The sequence below is a fragment of the Crocuta crocuta genome, unplaced genomic scaffold (assembly GCF_008692635.1).
Source record: "Crocuta crocuta isolate KB4526 unplaced genomic scaffold, BGI_CrCroc_1.0 scaffold256, whole genome shotgun sequence".
NCBI classification, from domain to species: domain Eukaryota; kingdom Metazoa; phylum Chordata; class Mammalia; order Carnivora; family Hyaenidae; genus Crocuta; species Crocuta crocuta.
In genome coordinates, this window is record NW_027530999.1 from 1,345,861 (window position 1) to 1,360,929 (window position 15,069).

The window sequence follows — 15,069 nt, forward strand, 5'->3', positions numbered from 1 at the left end:
CTTCCTGACGTTTACTTTGGCTGCTCTGAGACGAAGGGGAAAATCTCCAAGTTTAGGGTGCAGATAACTACAAGGATTTTCCTGCTGATTCAAGACAGGCACCCGTCTAAGCAACATGAGAAACCCAGCACCATGACTTCAACTATTTGCCCCAAGAACCAACTCCTGACTCCTCGACCTCACCAAGAGGCCAGGGAGCAACCAGAACCTGAGAAGGAATGATTTAACTTTAAATGTGCTACAGATAAATCCTCACCAGTGCCAACGGGAGAATGAAAAGGGCAGGAGTATGTTAGTAGAATCCCTACCTTTGTTTGAGAAGGGAGACTGAAATTGGGCTGACAAGTAGTGACTGATAAGGCACTAAAGCGTTTTGTTAAATTAGAATATGTAACTCATTTGACAGTTACAAGATACAAAGATAAATGATGCACTGGAATTATTTTTAGTCTTTTTACTAAATTTGGTTTATATTCACTGGTACACTTACATCATTCAATAAAACTATTTTCAAAGTAGTTTAACTACTAACCAAAGATGCTAGAATGGAGCCACCAATCCATGAACTAAACCTCCGTTCTACCGTTGTATTATTTGCAATCAATTTCAACCGCATGCTCTAAAATAGAGAGGGAAGAATAAGTATTAGTACAATCAAATAATGTGACAGGTGACTCAATTCAGAAAATTTCTAACTACTACTTTTTTAGTATCCTATCCTAATTCCTATCCTCTTCGGTCACTCCACCCACTCCTCCACTTCCATGTCAAAATGCAGACATTAGATCTCATGTTTTTTATTTAAAACTGCTTTCCTCCCAAATGAGTATTTATGTTTTGAACTCATACTCTCTTGATAAACATGGTTTTGTGGCTCAGTACTATTGCTTCCTGTCTCCCTGCATCAAGAGATTTCCCCCATACCTAGGCCTTTGTTTCCAGGGGTAGTTCTCAAATTATTGATCCTCTCCTATTATTTTATATGAACACAAATTATGTGTTCATGTAGCAGTGAAATGTATATGTTTTGGGAGTAAAATATGTGATATGGGAGGAGGGAGTGCTTGGGAGCAGGAGGGATGAACATGGATTTTTGTAGATGAGGAACTGGTTGGTATCTGTTGCAATGAAATTTTTTTCCTGCAAAAAATTTCATTTATTTTTAATTGCTTCCTAAATGACACGGATAATATCTAACTGCTCTTGACCAAACCTTGGACAGCCCAAGTCTGTATTTGTTATTCTGGGATTTACTATCAAATCGAATGATTAGTATTATAATAAAATTCTATTCCAGACTATATCTCCAAGAATGTAGTAAACACAGGTTAAGCATTCATCCTGTGCCTATATCAATATTTAAATAACTTAAATAACAATAATAAAAATGTTCCACATGTAAAATGTTCCTTTATATGAGAAACAAAAAGCAATTTGTATATTGCCAAATATACAAATTTTACAGATACTATTAAGACCCGTGTAACCCCTAATAAGTTTCCTTTAATGTAATAACTAATACAAAGTACATACAAAAAAACTACTTGATGGAAGTTTTAAAATCCAAAGATTATGACTAGGGGCCCTGGGGGGCTCAGTGGGTTGAGCATCTAACTCTTGATTTCAGCTGTCATCTCATGGTTTGTGAGATCAAGCCCTGCATTGGGCTCTGTGCTGACCACGTGGAGCCTACTTGGGATTCTCTCTCTCTCCCTTTCTCTCTGGCCCTCTCCTGCTCATCCATTCTCCCTCTCTGTCTCTCTCTCAAAAGAAATAAACATTTTTAAAAAAATAAAGATTATAACTACTACTCTGTTATCAATGTGACCAGACCTTCTCCCCAAGCCACATTCTTCAAATCCTTTTAAAAGTTTTCACAATTCACCCAGTGATCTTTTTAAAACAAACATAGGAGCTCTGCAGTCCCCTGCCAAATTTTATCCTGTAAGTTCCCTATTAATAAGCAACATGACCTGGTACCCATCTGTGTGGCTGGAGCTGTGTCCTCCAAAGAGATATGCTGAAGTTCTAATCCCTGGTACCTGTGAATGTGATCTAATTTAGAAATAGGTTCTTTGCAGATACAATTAGGATACAATTAGGATAGTCAGGATAAGATCATATTGGTGGGGCAGCAGCTCGGTGGCTCAGCTGATTGAGTGTCTGACTCTCGATGTTGGCTCAGGTCATGATCTAATGGTTCACAGAATTGAGCATTGCATTGGGCTCTGCTTCGACAGCGAGGAGCCTGCTTGGGATTCTCTCTCTCTGCCCCTCCCCCACTTGCATTCTCTTTCTCTCAAATAAACATTAATTAAAAAAAAAAAAAAAGGTCATACTGGAGCAGAGTTGGGCCCTTAATCCAATATGACTGGAATCGTTGTTTTTTTAAATTATTTTTGAGAGACAGAGAGAGAAAGAGAGCTAGCGGGGGAGGGACAGAGAGAGGGAAATACAGAATCTGAAACAGGCTCCAGGCTCTGAGCTGTCGGCACAGAGCCCAATACAGGGCTTGAACCCACGAACCGTGGGATCATGACCTGAGCCACAGCCAGACACCTAACTGACCGAGCCACCCAGGCAGCCCCCTGGAGTTCTTATAATAAAGAGAAGAGACCTGTGAGAGAATGCCCTATGACAATGGAGACGGATTGCAGCTCCAACACTTACGTCTAAGAAACAACAAAGGACTGCTGGCAAACCATCAGATGCTAAGAAGAGGGAAAAGAATTCTCAGCTCTACTTTTCAGAGAGCATGGCCCTGTGGACATGTCAATTTCAGACTTCTAGCTTCCAGAACAGAGATAGGATAAATTATCTGTTGTCTGAAGCCACCTAGTTTAACCACCTAGTTTAGTCTGTGGTATTTTGTTACAGCATCCCTAGAATACCAATACATCATCCATCTTTCCAGCCATATCACTCTTCCCACTTCTGCACAGACTACAAGCCAGTTACTTTGAAGTACTGGAATATGCCACTTTCCCTTCATATTTTGCACATGGTATAACTCCACTTAGATATTCTTTCGTAAATTACCAACTAGCTGAACTTCTATTCATTCAAACAGCTTCTTCATGAGGGAGTTAAGTGCTTGCTCCATAGTGTTCCGTAGAGTGTCTCATTCATGACATATGGAACCACTGAGCACATTACAGTCTTTATTTTTGTCTATTTGTCCTAGGGGACTGAGCCTTTAGTGGGCAGGGACTATATTTTAGAGCCCTGGTGCCTAGCACACTACAGGTACTTGAGTATGGAATAAACGAATAAAAGATTCAAATAGTACAAGAGTAACTAGAAGATGTCATCTATGAAAATTTGATGAACAAGGGATATTAACTTTATTTAGGTAACACTGTTATCAAGCACACACAGAATATCAATCGACTACTGAGAAACAAACCTTCTAAGACTTCACCAGCGATGAGGACACCTGTGACTGAAAAATACCACTAAAGAACAACTTACTGGGGGAGTTTTCTGAGAGAGCTCTCTATTCAACCTGTCAGTGAAGCTCTGTATTAGTGTGTTTCCTCCAGCCACTATAACACTGCCATAGAGACCCTAGGATAAAAAAACAAAAATAAATTAGTTCCAAATGTTTCCAAGTTTTAAACACAACTACAACTAAAACTATGTCCTCCTCTACAATTTACCCTTTCTTTTTAAATATTTTTACTTCCATACAGACCTTGTAGCTTAATCCAGTGGCTCTCAATCCTGGCTGCACATTCAACTCATTTATGGAATTTATAAAACGTCAATGCCTGGGGGCAATTACATAAAAATCTGGGGATGGGGCCCAGACAAAGGTTTTGTTAGTTTGTTTAAAACTCGAGATGATTCTAATGTGCATTAAAGTTTAAGAACCACTAACTTACAGCAATTATTCTAAAACCCAAGCATAATTTTTTGGCAGACAGCTGCCAATATTTAGTTAGAGGTGTATTTTATAATGACTTCATCTCAGAATGCTCATGTAGAAGTTAACAGTATTTAAAATTAGACAATGAGATTATCTAATGATTATGATGGATAATGCAGAATCTGACAATATCCCTGGCCAAAATGACTGTGACCTTTCTCTTCTGCAGGGGTATTTGGCATCAGAACCACATGGGGAACTTTTTCAAAAATCACATGCTGATACCTCCCTAAACAGTAAGAGTATATTAACCTGTAATTTGCATGTATGCATCAGAAAGCTAAATGTCAGCCTGTTTTTAAGTTGTTGTTGTTTGAATCCCTGTTAGTCAATATACATGTCAGCCTGTATGTTTTTAGTGGCTAAGTTCATATTTTAAAAATGTCTTCCAAATGTCTAAATCATCTAACTTTTTTAAGAGAAAATGGAAAACAAGCATCCCCTCTGCAATCAACATGAGTTAACTAAAGGAGAAATCTCACCAAAACAGAAAGTTATCACAGTCTTACAGTAAGTATAATTCAATCAACTGTTTTCCCCCAAAGTGGCCCTGAGTTTGGGCTAAGGAAATTCCATACTTAATCCCTAATCATCTTAGAAGCAGCAAGTGCCTGCTAGGTGGCTAGTTGAAATGAACATTTTTTCGTAGTCACCCAAAAGTCTTTTTTGAACAACATGGTTTTTATACACCCCTAGCTAGTAGCACTATGCTCTAAGCGAATGAAATCAACTCCAACAATATCTAGGCAATATATGCTGGCTACAAATTGAATCTAGGGTTTAGCTAACATATAATCACCCTAATAATTAGTGTATATATATATATAACATGGAGTATTTAAAACTTGGCAAAACACAAAAATTATGAAGGTTAAGAAGATATCTAAATTACATTCCATGTAAAAGTTACATAATTTAAACCCATACCTTCCTGAACACTAAAAACAGCAAAACTACTATACAGAAAAAAAAAATCAGTAATATATATTTTGGCTTGTCACATTTTAGGAACTCTCTAGAACATCACCATCCAAAAGAACTTCCTGTGAGAACAGAAACATTCCTTATCTGCACTGTCACATTGTAGCCATTTTATAATGTGGCTAGTGCAACTGAAGAGCGGAATTTAAAATTTCTACTTATTTTAATTTAAATTGGCACATGTGGGTGGTAGCTACCACACTGGACACCATAGCTCTTACATTTTGCATTTTTCCTTTTCTAGTACTTTGTATTTTTACACATTCTAAAATGGACTTCAAAGTGAATGGCCAAAGTTGCCAAATTAAATAATGATTCAAGGGCATTTCATTACCCTAAAAGATACCTTTATGCCATAAACAGGAGGCTGACACTTACTGGTCTGATGTCAATATCACACATTCCCACACTTGTGGTGACAACGTGACTGACTCCCAGCATTGTATTTCCTGATAATCCCTACAACAAAATGAAAATGAGTAGTCACACAGAAGAACTTCAAACACAGCATACCCAAAAATTTCTAGTCAGTCTTCTATAGGTTTTATATAATTACACAAGAGCTCCATATTCACAGGAAAGGCCAAGCTGATTATGAAATAGCGTTCACACCTTTACGTTGGAAGGGTCAAACAACCCTTCAGGAATCTTTAACCGCTCTGCTCCGAAGTCACAGTTGTACCCATTGGGGAATTCATAATGAACAGTTGGCATCTGTGCAGCTACTCTGAAAATATAATAAACATTAAACAAAAAACCAAAAAAACCCTCTTCAAAATTATGAACTAAGAAATTATCAACTTGTAAGAAAGCAGAGAATATCTTTTATGTTAATCAGTATTTAACTTTTTACTGTTAGACAAATTAAGCATATTCTGCAATTTTTAACAAAATGAATCAATTTCTTTCCTTAGTTATGAAGTATTCAGTGCTTAAAAGATTAGTATGAAGGTTTTAATGGGCTATTGTAAGTCCTGTAGACAAGAAAACATACTGTTCATCATAGGTTGAATCTGATACTTGAAGTACTGAAGCTTGAAAATCCTGGATAACACACTATGGATAAAAAAAAAAAAGTTTTTGAGAAACAGATTATGGAGACTTGTCTTTGCAATTTATACTTTTGTAACATTATATTTAAAATACTTTTCTTAATGAAACTAGAACACATTCCTGGATGGCTATGTCTTTTCAAGGCTATAAATAAATCTACCCAGCAAGGACTCTGAGTATCAAAAAACCCAATTTTAAGCATTTAAACTAGAAACTAAATTATAACATGTTAAAATTACAACAGTTATGGAACACTGATGAGATAAAAATAATCAGAAACCCCTGTACCTACCACAGTCCTGCATAGCAAAACTGGTTTCAGAACACTGTTTTTTCCTTAAAAATAAGCCTAGACTTAGATGATTTCATTATTGAATGTATATATATATATGTGCACGTGTGGCATCTTATGTAACTTTTAATGACTGTATATAGTTTAAAACAATTAAAAATTCTGCTGTGAAAGACATATGACCTCTGGGCTGCTAAAGAAAAATCCTGCCTATGGGGCGCCTGGGTGGCTTAGTCGGTTAAGCGTCCGACTTTCGCTTAGGTCATGATCTCGCGGTTCATGGGTTCGAGCCCCGCGTCGGGCTCTGTGCTGACTGACAGCTCAGAGCCTGGAGCCTGTCTTCAGATTCTGTGTCTCCCTCTCTCTCTGACCCTCCCCTGCTCACGCTGTCTCTCTCTCTCTCCTAGGGGAAAAAAAAAAAGAAAAATCCTGCCTAATCTCTAGGCAACACTGTTAATCAACTTCACAATTTTCCCTTCTACTGAACACCCACAAAAAATCTTTATCTATAGGTGCAAAAAAACCTGTCAGATAGGATTTATCCCTCGTGTAGTAAATTATGACTTTCAAATCCTTTTACTATTAGAAATGAATGTACATCTGTAGTGTGAGAGGTTTTACTCACCTCTCCTCCTGTCAGTAAGGTGTATGTTCAGAGATGGATTTTTTAGTAAAAGAAAATCTTATTGGTTCCTTGCTTTGAATAAGGACACTTGTTTTTATATGGCTGACCGGTGTTAAAAGAGCGAACATAACTGAGCCACACCAGCAGGTCTCTATAGACTAAAACCATTTTCTTAGACAAAAAAATGTACTGAATACCATAATACTTGTTTTTACTCCAAAACCAAAGTTCCTTCCAGGTCTCATCATAGTAATCCAAATGAATATATATACTAGCTTGTTGAGATAATTTGACAAACATGAAAAGCACCCCTTCCTTCTCAAAATACTAATTTTGTTTGCAAAATATCATTAAAAATATAAAGTGCTCAATTCTATTCAAAAACTTACAGCCTAGGGTCAGTTAAGCATCTGACTCTCTATTTCAGCTCAGGTCACGATCCCACAGTTCATGAGTTCGAGCCCCTCATTGGGCTCTGCACTGATGGTGCAGAGTCTGCTTGGGATTCTCTTCCTCTTTCTCTGCCCCTCCCCTGCTCACATGCTCTCTCTCTCCCAAAATAAATTAAACACACACACACACACACACACACACACACACACACACACAACTTAGAGCCTATAAAACTTTTGTAAAGAGAATAAAGGTTCTTACATTACACATGTAGTTGTGCCAAGACCTTGTAACCTGTGGCAACTTCTCTTTTCTTTTCCAGTTTGCTGGAGATCCTTCACGAACAGCTTCCTGAGTACAAAGAGCACATGCTAGGTTAACAGAGTTCATGACATGGGGTGGGAGGCTGGAGACAAATTCCAAAATGAAACCTCAAGCATCACCTACTTTTGATGCAATCATATATGGAGGAATCAGTTCTATATTCATTTCTTGGAAGAGTTCTCTGCACTGCATAGTAATAAAGTCTCCAGCAAGAGGGGATTTCACAATGCCTATGACAACAGATTAAACAAGGCTAAGACAAGACAGCATTAAACCCAAACTCCCTGGGACAAATTTCTTCTGTGTATTTACATATGAATAATCTTTTCAAGTAGAATCAACTGAACTCTCTAAGCATGAAAGAAGCCATGCATCAGTTTTAAATATGCATTATATACTAAAGGTTTTTTCAAAACTCCCAAAAAAGAGATATTATTTGGAAACTGATATGACTTGCTGGTCCAATTCACTGCTCTATTTCATTATCTACGTTCTCATGGCAGCTAACATCATCTCCGTGCACCCTAGTTAAATGCATTACCTTGCTGAAGGACATAGCCATCGTGGACTGGGATTGCAGTGGTGTGAGTAGCTCCACTGTCCAAAATAAGACCAGTGGAACGACCATTAGCAAATCTAGTATAAAGCATTAAGGAAAAGAAAGTATCAAGGTTCCAAAATAATGTTTAATATAAAGGGAAAGTTTCCTTTTTAAATGTGTGTTATGGCTTAAAATGTGTTAATCTAGGGATAAATATTGGTGTGAAGTAACTCTGGCTTCTAGACAAATAACAATAGGCAAGACTTCTGAAATGATGGTGAAAGGAGGTCAGAGAGACCTTTATCCCAGAGAGACATCTGTTAAACTGGCCAAAATTAGCACAATCATTCAAACTCCCTGGAGCCAGAGTAAATGACTTAAAACAAACTAAGAGGCAATAAACAAAATCAAGAGAAACCTGGTAAGAACAGTGGGAGGCTGTGGCATGTGAGCTAGGAACCAAAACCATTCTCCACACAGGATTAAAGAAAAAACATCTCAGCAGTTTGGCAGCTGAGTGGCAGTTCCCACAACTCAATGGGAAAGCTATTCCAGGTGGATTCAATGGCCAGCAGATATTGGCAGATTCCATCGTCCACAGCTCTCTACTGCAGAAGGCCCAACTGTGTGAACATCATAAACCAGTATTTAGGAGCAGGGCCATTCACTTGGTCATCAAGTATTTACTGTGCATCTATTACATGCCTAGTCAGAAGTCTGGTGCTTAATCAGGGAGGGGAGTCCTCTTGGCACTGACAATCCTATGAACAGAAGGCACAAAAAGGTGACCCAAAATGGACTCTGCCCTGAAGGATATCCTGTTTAATAGAGATCAGTAAAGCTGGGAAAATGACAGCTCAGGGTGCCCCAGGGATACTGGGGAAATGCAAGTAAGCTAGGGAGGAGAAGGCGGGGAAGACAGGAATATGTGGGAAGGCCAGGAGGCAAGAGGGTATGGTGAAGTGCAAGTAGTCTGGCAGAGCCTGAAAGAATGTGGAAGAGGATTCTGGCTTAAAGCAGCTGGCAGTTAACAAAGATTATTAGCACGGCAGTGGGAAGAATGGGGAAGAGAGGAGGAAGGGTTGCAGTAATCCCTCAAATAGCTTGCACGTAATGCAGTGGCGGTAGAGAGAAATAAATATCTGAAAGGTAGTGGGGCGAAGAAAATAGGTCTTGATGACGGACTAAAGTTAAAGAGGAAGATTTCTGGTTTGGGCAACTACACACAAGGAGAAGGAAGAAATTTGAGGGGAGATATTAATTCCACTTCAGACATACTGAGTTTCAAGTGCTGAAACAGAGAGCTAATAGAAAAAGTTCCACTAAGGCAACTGGACTTGAGCCTGCAGCTCACAAGAAGGATCTGAGATACAGGATCAGATACAGATGTGGAATTTGTTAGTGTGTAACTGGGATCTGAAGCCAAGGAAATGGATAATTGAAAGAGCCCGTCAAGAGAGATGAAGGGCTAACAGCAGAAAACCAGCAATGGGTAAGGATGATCAGAATCCATGAGAATCGATGGCCAGAAAGACAGGTTGGTAATTTATCTTTGCTATTACTGGCACTCTTTTGGCCTCTGGTCAACTATATATAAAACATTAATTTTATGCTTTATAAGTACAAAGTGTCAGATACAGTGACACCACACTAAAAAGTGACATAATAGTATGTGCACCTTCCTATAAACAACAATCATAAAATCTAGACAAATTATCTTAAATGATCATTTTAAGATACTGGAAAGTGTTCAAAAGCAGTCAAAATTTATTCTCATAAAACTGCAAACAGGGGCGCCTGGGTGGCTTAGTCGGTTGAGCGTCCGACTTTCGCTTAGGTCATGATCTCGCGGTGCGTGGGTTCGAGCCCCGCGTCGGGCTCTGTGCTGACAGCTCAGAGCCTGGAGCCTGTTTCAGAGTCTGTGACTCCCTCTCTCTCTGACCCTCCCCTGCTCACGCTGTCTCTCTCTCTCCTAGAAATAAATAAAACATTAAAAAAAAAACTGCAAATGGAAGGGGTAAGAAGTCTGTAGCTAAAAATGCTCCCCAGCTCCATGGGTATGGCTTGGGAAAGCAGTGGTGGAAAACTGCAATTTTACCACCTTGAGTGAACAGTAAAGGGAGTTCAGGGCTGGAAGAAAAGCTAGACACTTAAGCCAGAGAACCACAGAATGGGTGAAAACCAAAATCAGAGTATAAAAAGTACCCAAATCTCTGACCGACTGCTGTACTATTCAGGGGCAGGACTTCAGGGGGACCAACACAAACATGGAGAACAAAGAGTAATCCACTCTTTGTAATTTTTTAAATGTTTATTCATTTTTGAGAAAGAAAGAGACAGAGCACGAATGGGAAAGGGGCAGAGAGAGGGGGAGAGACAGAATCTGAAGCAGGCTCTAGGCTCTAGCACAGAGCCTGATGCGGGGCTCAAACTCGGAAGTGGTGAAATCATGACCTGAGCTGAAGTCGGACACTTAACCGGCTGAGCCCCAGGTGCCCCAAGAGTAATCCACTCTTGATAATCAGAGCAGCACCTAGGAGTTCTGTGATTTTGCTACATTTTTAGCTAAATGCATTCTCCAACAGTATGCAGCCTGGACCACAGAAAAACCTTACTAGCTTGAGGGGTCAAGAGAAGAGAGCCTGAGGTTGGCAGATATAAGAAACCAGCTATCAATTAAGTCAGATAAAACAATACTAGTCTTCTCACTATTATTTTTGTTTTGGAAAATTACCTTTCTCATAAAAATGTTATTTGTGTTAACCTTAAAGGGTCTTTTTTGGTCATTTTTAAGTGAATTAAACAAATGTTAAAACAATTCCTAGTTTTCATTTCTCACAGTAATACTGACAGATACAACCAACATAAAGAAAATCTCTTTGGAGTCCTCAGCAATTTGTTAAAGTGTAAAGGAGACCTGAGGGTCCTGAGGCCAATAATGTCTGAGAAGCCAAAACAATATTTAAAGAAATCCGAAGATGTTATTTGCCTTTTTCACCATCATTCTCTCATGAGTGTATAGGGGAGTTTTCCAGTATAGACTGAACGCAAAAGACAGATATGAGAATCCAACGTCTGCTATTAAAACTGATGTTAAAGAGATTTGAAAAAATGTAAAATAATTCCACTATTCTCATAATTTTTTTGGTTTTGGAAAACAGTTTTCATTAAAATATTTTGTATTAACACACAATGGATTTGTTTACTTAAAATAATAAGCAAATCTAATTTTTTTGGTTTCTACGTTAATTTCCAAGATGGTAAACACTACTAGATATAATCCACATTAAAAAAATCTGGATGTGAAAAGTTTGAGAACTGCTGGGCTAGAACACAGTAAAAGGACACCAGTCAGCCAAATCCAGAACTGTGGGAAATTCTACAGGACAATCTACTTCTTAACAAATTACAAGAGAAAGAAAGGGGCAGAGGGAGGAGAATCTATAGATTAAAACAGACCTAAGAGACAAATTGAACAAATATAATGTATAGCCTTTGTTGTTTGGGTCCTGACTCAAATATACTAAATTATTTTTTGAAAAGTTGTGATTAATTTTTTTTTGTTTTAAGACACATGGTAAAATCTTTTAGAGATACTAAAGTTTCCCTGGATAAAATTATGTCTGGAATTTACTTCAAAATCCTAGTGGGAGGGGTTAATCATAGTGGGTAGGGTTATAACTACTACAAATTAGCTATGTGTTGAAAACTATTGAACCTGGGTGATGGGCACATAGAGGTGCAAAAGGTTAAAACATAGAATAATGCCAAATTCTGTTTACACACTCCTTGTAAGAAGTAGCCAAACAGACCTATGTTCAAATTCAGTGAAGTCATTTTCAAATTGTGGGCTTGAACCAGTTTGCTTATTTTGACCACGATCCTGACAGGGTTATTTTGAGTACTGAAAGGAGACATGCACACAATGAGTTTGCTAGCATTCTCCATCCTCTACTCAAAAACCTGCAATGGTACTCTAGAGTCTAATGTTCAAATTTTTAAAATCTAACATGCAAGGCCTCTACAGTTTGACCCGAATTGATTTCCACAACTCTTTCTGAAGTCTAACATAAATCTTCAACTATAAACTAAGTCACTGTGAAGGACATTTAAACTTTCTATCTCCACACTTTTGCTAAAGTCATCTCCAAAATACATCATTATAGACAAATGTTAGATTACAGTTACTACAGTGATTCTCATATATATGTAAAATTTACTTCAATATTATAGCAATCCAGGGAGGTTTATATAGCATAAATGAGTAAAAAGTGAAGCTAGGTTTTAAGTTCCTAATTCAAAATTACAGTTTATAAGCATTTCAACTTGAACTCTAACTACAGGGTTCCTTTCCCCACATCTAAATACAACTAAATTCTATTCTCTTCATAAAGACTTGTCAGACTACTAATTTTCCTTTGATGAACTGCCACAATTTTTATACAAAAAATTCAAATTAATCATGTACTTCCCCATGAGTTTTGTCAGTTACTTTGAAGTATTGTTTAAATTGGTTTACCTTTTGTCAGTTACTTTGAAGTACGATTTAAATTGATTTACCTTTTAACAAAAATATTACATTATAAATTCTTTGAGATAAGGACAGAATATTTTCTTGTCTGTCCCTTAATATGCCTAGAGTAAGTATTTGGTGATTAAACCTTAAGTGAATCTATAGGCAATTTCCATTTTTCTAGGAGAGGAGAAAGGAAATGGCAATCTTTGAACTCATTTAAACCAACTGGCTTAAACACTGCCCTCTATTCACATTCCCCTTCTAAAAACAAAATTTTTAAAAACTTTGTTAATAAGCAGGATTGGAGCATTTCTTTATTTCCCTCCAATAACTTGTGGTATAACTGTTCCAATGAGAAATACTAAAAGATAGCTAAAAAGGAAGAGAGAAGGGAAAAAAAACTTAACAAGCAAGAATTGGCTCCTGTCTTCCTGCTGGGGGCATCATCTTTAATGGTACCACATATGTTCTTCTGCTTTTTTTTCTTAAGAGACAGAGTGGGGGTGGGGAGAGGGGCAGAGGGAAAGAGAGAAGAGAATCTTAAGCAGGTTCCATGCTCAACACAGAGCCCAACTTCAACTTGAGGCTCAATCCCACAACCCTGGGATCATGATCTGAGCCAAAATCAAGAGTCGGCCACTCAACGGAGCCACCCAGGCTCCCCCACACATTAACTTCTAAAAAAAAGCTGAATGTTACTTTTTCAAGGATACGCGGTCAAAACTGCAGTTTTGCAGAGGAAGAATGCAGGGATGTTGTAGTGTTCAAACATTAACTCTGTCAGTTTCTCTCTCTTTGCTCTAGTATTCCACTTAAGAGGAAAAAGAAATACAAGTTATTTTACTGTTTAAAAACTAAAATGTTGATTTATTTCAAGATTTAATACAGCACTATATTAAAAAGATATAAACATTAAAAACAGAATAACATAGAAAGTAACGTTAATAAGTATGTTGTAAGTAAATTTAATAAATATAATTTAAAATTTATTATTTATTAAAAAGTAAAATTGTTGCTAGGAGTTCTACAGGTTACAGACTTTTCAAAGTACATAAAATCAGGATTCTTATAAAGTAGTATTAAATCTTGAGAGTCAATCTAGTCATTTTAAACCACCAAATTCTCCTACTTAAGAGATGCTACTCATAAAGGAAACTAGAGGTTAAAAACAGTAACAAAATATTGATAACTGAGGATCATCATGCTAGCCTTCTGGGCTCTTTGGACTCTGTCCCAAATGTATTGCACAAGAGACTTCAATCTACTAATCTCCAGCCCTAGTTCCACATTTGACTTCTCTCCTGGCCAGCAGACAATAAAAGCAGATACACTCTCCCTTTGGGGCACAAGGGACAATTCATAAACCCAAATGGGAAGTGGCCCAAGAAAATCAAATGTTAAATCCCTGGAAAAAAAAATAACCAAACTTCATTTAGGGTGCTTTGTTATTTGAATATTTTAATTACTGAAATAAAAACTTGAATAGTATCTAAAAAGTAATCCCCCTTTCCCTAACTTTCAAAATTCAAAATATGAACTTCTACGCCGGTGTAAAGAAAAAGAAAACATTCTTCAAATGAGTTAAAAACAACAATGACAACTAGAGAAATTCAGAAAACAAAGTCTTTGTCTTACCGGTGCTTCTGACATGAGAACAGGATGCAAGCTGGCTTCTGATTTGACATGCATTTTATAGGTGTGATCCAAAATAGCCTGGAAACTATCCCAATCTTCAACTACAATATAAGATTAGTGCCTTCAAAACAATGCTTATTTGAAGAAGAATACAGAATCTTTCAAGAAACTATTTCTGTGTTTTAGCATTAATACTTTAATATATATACAGAACCTATTTATCTTACAGATTTACTTCATAAGATAGTACTTTATACAGACATTATCTTTGTCTTCTATAAAATATGGAACCTCTTTTTGGTTCGTCCAGACCCAACAGTATCACAACTCCGAAGATCTGTCCCAAATGTAATTAGTTAACCTAATAGACCTAAAATACCAAATAAATATTATTCAGTAAGTACCTACTAGAGGCACAGTATATAGTTTGAATAAGAGGAAATACAAAAGAATGGTATGATCTAAACCTGATATTCAAAATGCCTACAGTCTACCTGAAAAAAGATTAAAAGATATAAATATGTAATATATGTATTATATAAATATGTAATAAATAAAATACAAGCCCTCAGAGAATATAACGTGCCTTCAACTTGGCTTCCACCTAAACATTCCCTTGAAAATGCTTGCACTTTTGCTATGACCTTCTAACAGACAAATCCAGTGGAAACTTCACATTTGAAATATCGTTTGACCTCTTTATGTTATCTGACACTACTGACGTGCTCAAAAGTTTACAAACTTATTCTGCCACAGTCCAAAGAAGAAAAGTCATTTCTTG

At 37.3% G+C, this 15,069-nt stretch overlaps 1 protein-coding gene across 3 annotated transcripts in view; it reads right to left on the bottom strand.

Annotated features, from left to right (window-relative positions):
* The window catches only part of ACTL6A (actin like 6A), a 26,609-nt gene that overhangs the window by 1,309 nt on the left and 10,231 nt on the right, over positions 1–15,069 (bottom strand). For all 3 annotated transcript variants that reach the window (XM_077770570.1, XM_077770572.1, XM_077770571.1), the window contains exons 4-13: positions 14,289–14,389; positions 13,367–13,464; positions 8,138–8,232; positions 7,720–7,826; positions 7,534–7,623; positions 5,904–5,965; positions 5,522–5,636; positions 5,288–5,368; positions 3,472–3,567; positions 533–619 (exon numbers count right to left, since the gene is read on the bottom strand). In XM_077770570.1, the coding sequence (XP_077626696.1) occupies positions 533–619; positions 3,472–3,567; positions 5,288–5,368; positions 5,522–5,636; positions 5,904–5,965; positions 7,534–7,623; positions 7,720–7,826; positions 8,138–8,232; positions 13,367–13,464; positions 14,289–14,389 (932 nt within the window). The remainder of the gene's footprint in view (positions 1–532; positions 620–3,471; positions 3,568–5,287; positions 5,369–5,521; positions 5,637–5,903; positions 5,966–7,533; positions 7,624–7,719; positions 7,827–8,137; positions 8,233–13,366; positions 13,465–14,288; positions 14,390–15,069) is intronic.